Consider the following 4,815-nt stretch of genomic DNA (forward strand, 5'->3'; position numbering starts at 1 on the left):
GAAAAAAATAGTATTGGGTTAAAATCATATATTAACACTGATAATTACATAAAGTATATCTATCCTAAATTTCAATTGTGAAGTTCATAATCTATTTAACCAGGAACAAGTCTTGTAAAAATACTAGACTTCAGTAGAATGACTTTGTATCGAAATTAAAGCATAAAGATTAAGAACTGATTAATATGAACTGGCAAAGTAAAGTGCAAGCTTGTTATGTAAAAAAGAGCATGATATTGACATACATTTTATCATGACTTTAAAAGGATCTTGGGAATTTTATGAAGATAAGATGAAAGTAACTGACATAAAAGTATAAAACATATAATCATTTCTTCTGAAAGATGGAGAAGGATAAAGTGAAAACTTCATTTTCAATATTGTAAAAAAAATGGTCTTCATCTTCATGGCCAATATATTAATAGAAAACAAGGGAAAAGTACACACAAGCTGCATAAGGTTCTGATGGCAACTGTATATCATCACAGATGTAAAATGTGAACATCTGTTAGATATTGGCAGAGCTAATTAGATTTTATTGTTGTTATAAACTGGTATTCTTTAGGAGTGACATAAAGATAAATAAATAAATTAACAGGTCTACCTTTATAAATGACAAGGACATTTGTTTATGGATGTGTTATTGATAAGTGTTGATAAAAAAACAAGTTTTTTTGTTAGGTATTGTGTGGTATTGACAGATTTGTGAGGTTTAGTATTATGTCATGCATTTTGGCAGTAAGTGCCTGATAAAAAATGTTCCATAACTAATACCTATGTTTGTATCAACAACTGTGTGATATTAGGATATGAATCTAATTAATGGCTAAAATACTAACACATGATTCATTAGTTGGAATTAATATGTGGCGATAGCCTGTATTCATATATTACATCCAACACACTCATACTTCTTGGCAGGTGTGTATTTGAAGTTGGTTGGAATTAGACGAGTGGTATTACACGCCTGTGATATTTACATGTGTTGACACCTGTGTTATTCACGAGAGTTGCGTTGACTTTAGCGAGTAGGAATGAATCCGAGTTCTTAGGACTGGGAAATGTTGAACAATAAATCGTGGTGTTGCGATCTTAGTAATTACGGCTACGGCGGCACGGTACGTGTAGCTATTGATATTCCTTAACTTCATTGATATGTTTGGCATATTTTTGACACGTGTATTTTGCGTGACAGGTGCATTTGCCGACGGCAAGAAAATAGAAGAACAAAGATACCGCAACGTAAATGACAATTTTGCAAATCTCTCTTGACACTCTTTCAAAATGTTATGACAGGTGTGATGATTGTAGGCACAATATTTCTGCCACAGGTGTATGTGTTATGGTAGCTGTCGTGGTATCAGCGTGCAGAGCACCCATCTACCATGTACCACCCCTCCTGCCTGGTGAGGGGGGAGGAGCACCTTGCGAGGCCCGGCCCCCCGCCCGCCCCCGGCCGGAGCCAGGGTGCGCGAGACGTGGCAGCGTGGCTCCTCCTCCCCGCTCCGCCAGCGCCGCACCACCGGGTCACGTGATCGCGGTGGGTTCCTCTCCCCTGCAGGAGCTCACACCCGTCTTCTGCAAGTCTTCACGCCCCCTGCAGCGCTCCGGCCATGTACCCTGCCCCGGCGAGCGAGTAAGGTAGGCCCGGACGTCCCTGAAGAGGAAAATGGGCAGGAGAAGGGGAGAGAGAGGTGAAAACGCCGATAAAAAAGGCATGAGGAGCCGGACAGACACACACAGGCTGGGCGAGACGCGAGACGCGGGAGAGGAGGGGGCTGGCTGTAAGGTCTCGCTGCCACACGCCTCCTCACGCCTGTCTACACCTCACGCCTCACTCCTTTACCTTGCTGTGAAGACACCAGATTCCGGATGGGTCCTGGGAATGAGGGCAGGAAGGAGAGACTGGCGAGTGAGGCGTGGGTGTGGAGGTTATGTGGAGTCAGGTGGAGCTGAAGAGACGAGACTAAACCAAGGTTGAACGGCTTCAAACCTGTTGTTCCTCACGGTGGATGCTAAGGGGATGCATGGCTGGGTTGACGTGATTGGGTTATGAGATGAACAGTACTTTGAAATTTAAGTTTGACAGTGGTATTAAAACAAGGGGACTGATAACCATACTCAAATGTTAGATCAAGATATGAGGGAAACATACTCATACTCTTAAACTTTCAGAGTACATCTGGAGAAGCATATTATCACTGCCACTCATATTCTCACAGTCGGTCATACTCACACTGATGCTCATAATACACTGTCTGTCACATTCACCCATTCATTCATTCACTCACTCACTCACTCACTCACTCACTCACTCACTCACTCACTCACTCACTCACTCACTCACTCACTCACTCACTCACTCACTCACTCACTCACCCACTCACTCACTCACTCACTCACTCACTCACTCACTCACTCACTCACTCACTCACTCACCCAACCACCCACCTCACTCACTCACTCACTCACTCACTCACTCACTCACTCACTCACTCACTCACTCACTCACTCACCCACCCATCCACTTACTCATTCATTCATTCATTCATTCATTTATTCATTCATTCATTCTCTCACTCACTCACCCAACCCACCCATCCAATCACCCACATATTCACTCACTCACTCACACATACACACATACACATACACATACACATACACATACACATACACATACACATACACATAAACACACACACACACACACACACACACACACACACACACACACACACACACACACACACACACACACACACACACACACACACACACACACACACACACAGATGAACACCTATACATACCTAATTGTATATGCTACAAGAAAACAAGAAAACACATCATGTTTGTCTAGGTTCATGTTTGTCTCTGTGTGTCTTCCACATGCTTTTTGCAAGATAGGAATATTTTGGTCTTGGGATTGAAGTATTCAGTTGGATCATAAAATTTCTTACCACAAGAGTTTTATTGGGATTTTAGAACTGTCATCTGAAATAATGAAACAGATGTCACTCATATTTGGAACCCTTCTTGAAATGAGGAAACCAGATTATACTTAGCACTTGAAGCTAGAGTTTTATTGGGCTTTTAGAACTGTCATATGAATTAATGAAACAGATGTCACTCATATTTGAAACCCTTCTTGAAATGAGGAAACTAGATTATACTTAGCACTCATGGCTTATGACATGAGAAAAACACTTTGCCTAGCAGTTGAAACTCTTCTGGCATCAATAGAATAGGTTTCACTTAGCGTTGGAATCTGTCTTCGAATAAAGGTTTCCATGAAAAGTTACCTCACTTGACATCAATGGTTTCATTCTTGTGTCTAGTCTTGTGTTGATGATTCTCTACCTTCAAATTGACTTTCCATGCATGCCATAATTGTAAAATAGGAAGGAATGGATAAGCGATTTTGCCAGATGTGGTTTTAGTTTTCTGTAGGTGATAAGAGTGTCATGAGGAATTTTTCATGGCAATGAGAAAGGAAAGATTGTTTAAAGTGGAAATCGTGTAGGTTTGTTGAGTGAGTTTATACATTCTGGTTTCATGTGTGTTATGCTAGAATGATTTATTCTTATTGGGGATAAAAAGGGGTTTTAGATAGCAGACCACATAACACTTTGTTGAGAGCTAACTTGAAATTTGTTTTTATTGGGCCTAGGAGGGGAAAAAAAATCAGCAGCTATTAGGATTTCGTAATTATGAAATGTATAATATCAGCATGTTCCTTAGTTTGAATCTAGTAATATTAGGTTTGATGATCCCATATATTACTTCTCTTTCAATGAGGGATATTTTCCAACAACTTGAACATACACTGCAGGTGACAAGGGGGTTTTATATTACAGGTTGAGGCAATGATGTCCCATGAAGAGCCCCAAGTAAGGGGGGAGGAGGGAGGGGGTACAGAGGAGGAGGAAGGGGATCTGGAAGCTCGCACAGCTGTGGAGGCTCTGTTGGCTCTCACCTCACCTATGGACTACACCCAGCACCCTGGTGAGCACTGCATATTGCCACATGCATGCACCAAGCACCATGCCAATTTCCTCACCTTGCATGTACCCAAGCTTATGCAGACACAAGCATGTACGCTATTATTTACTTGCACCATTATATACATGCATATAGATTACACATGGCCCTGTGTGTACATTTACATACTTGCATAAATACATACTATGTTTTTGTTATTCTGTGCAAATACATAATAGGAGATATGTATTGATGCGTAGGTTTGTATTTGTATATTTTTCTACCATCTTGTGTTATTTTTTCTTCTGAATTATCATGATTACACATTGCTTCAAAACACACATGATGATAATGAATGTACATATGAAAGACTGCATTGAAATGTAGACCATATATTCATAGCCTTTCTTTTAATTGTAACACTTTCCAGTTCCAAAAGGCTAAAAGGTATGTTAAGATTTATAACATTTAAGATCAGTTATGGAAGGTAAATCATCACCATTATTTTTTTTAGACATGCTTATATTAGTTTGTATAAAATCTGATCAATGCCATGTTGATTTTTTCTGCAGCATATGAGGATGAGTACATCATGGAGTCAGGAATGGAGCATTATGCAGACAAGTCACTGTCTTTTAAGGAGTCATCACCAGCCATGTATGGTCTTCAGTCACAGTCTGCAGACATTCAGCCAGAAGGGGAAGCCGCAGACGAGCTCCAGGCAGTGACGGCACGGGTATGCAGAGAGGAGCGACAGGTCCTAGCTCGCTCTGAAGAGTTAGAAAGAAAGGACGTGGCTGCGGCCATTCCTGCCTCTAATTCCAACAAGTC

General features: G+C 40.9%; 1 protein-coding gene across 2 annotated transcripts in view; it reads left to right on the forward strand.

The window, feature by feature from the left end:
• The first annotated feature begins 1,492 nt into the window (after nucleotides 1-1,492).
• LOC122253595 (uncharacterized) overlaps nucleotides 1,493-4,815 on the forward strand; it is a 16,868-nt gene continuing 13,545 nt past the window's right edge. The window contains exons 1-3 of one of the 2 annotated variants that reach the window (XM_043016829.2): nucleotides 1,493-1,641; nucleotides 3,861-4,008; nucleotides 4,557-4,815. The exon at nucleotides 4,557-4,815 is cut by the window's right edge and continues 1,756 nt beyond it. In XM_043016829.2, coding sequence (XP_042872763.2) covers nucleotides 3,870-4,008; nucleotides 4,557-4,815 — 398 coding nt within the window. In that variant the 5' untranslated portion in view covers nucleotides 1,493-1,641; nucleotides 3,861-3,869. The remainder of the gene's footprint in view (nucleotides 1,642-3,860; nucleotides 4,009-4,556) is intronic. The other variant, XM_043016830.2, reaches the window with a different exon arrangement.

The sequence above is a fragment of the Penaeus japonicus genome, unplaced genomic scaffold (assembly GCF_977035675.1).
Source record: "Penaeus japonicus unplaced genomic scaffold, GWHDUDI00000001_assembly GWHDUDI00000037, whole genome shotgun sequence".
NCBI lineage: Eukaryota > Metazoa > Arthropoda > Malacostraca > Decapoda > Penaeidae > Penaeus > Penaeus japonicus.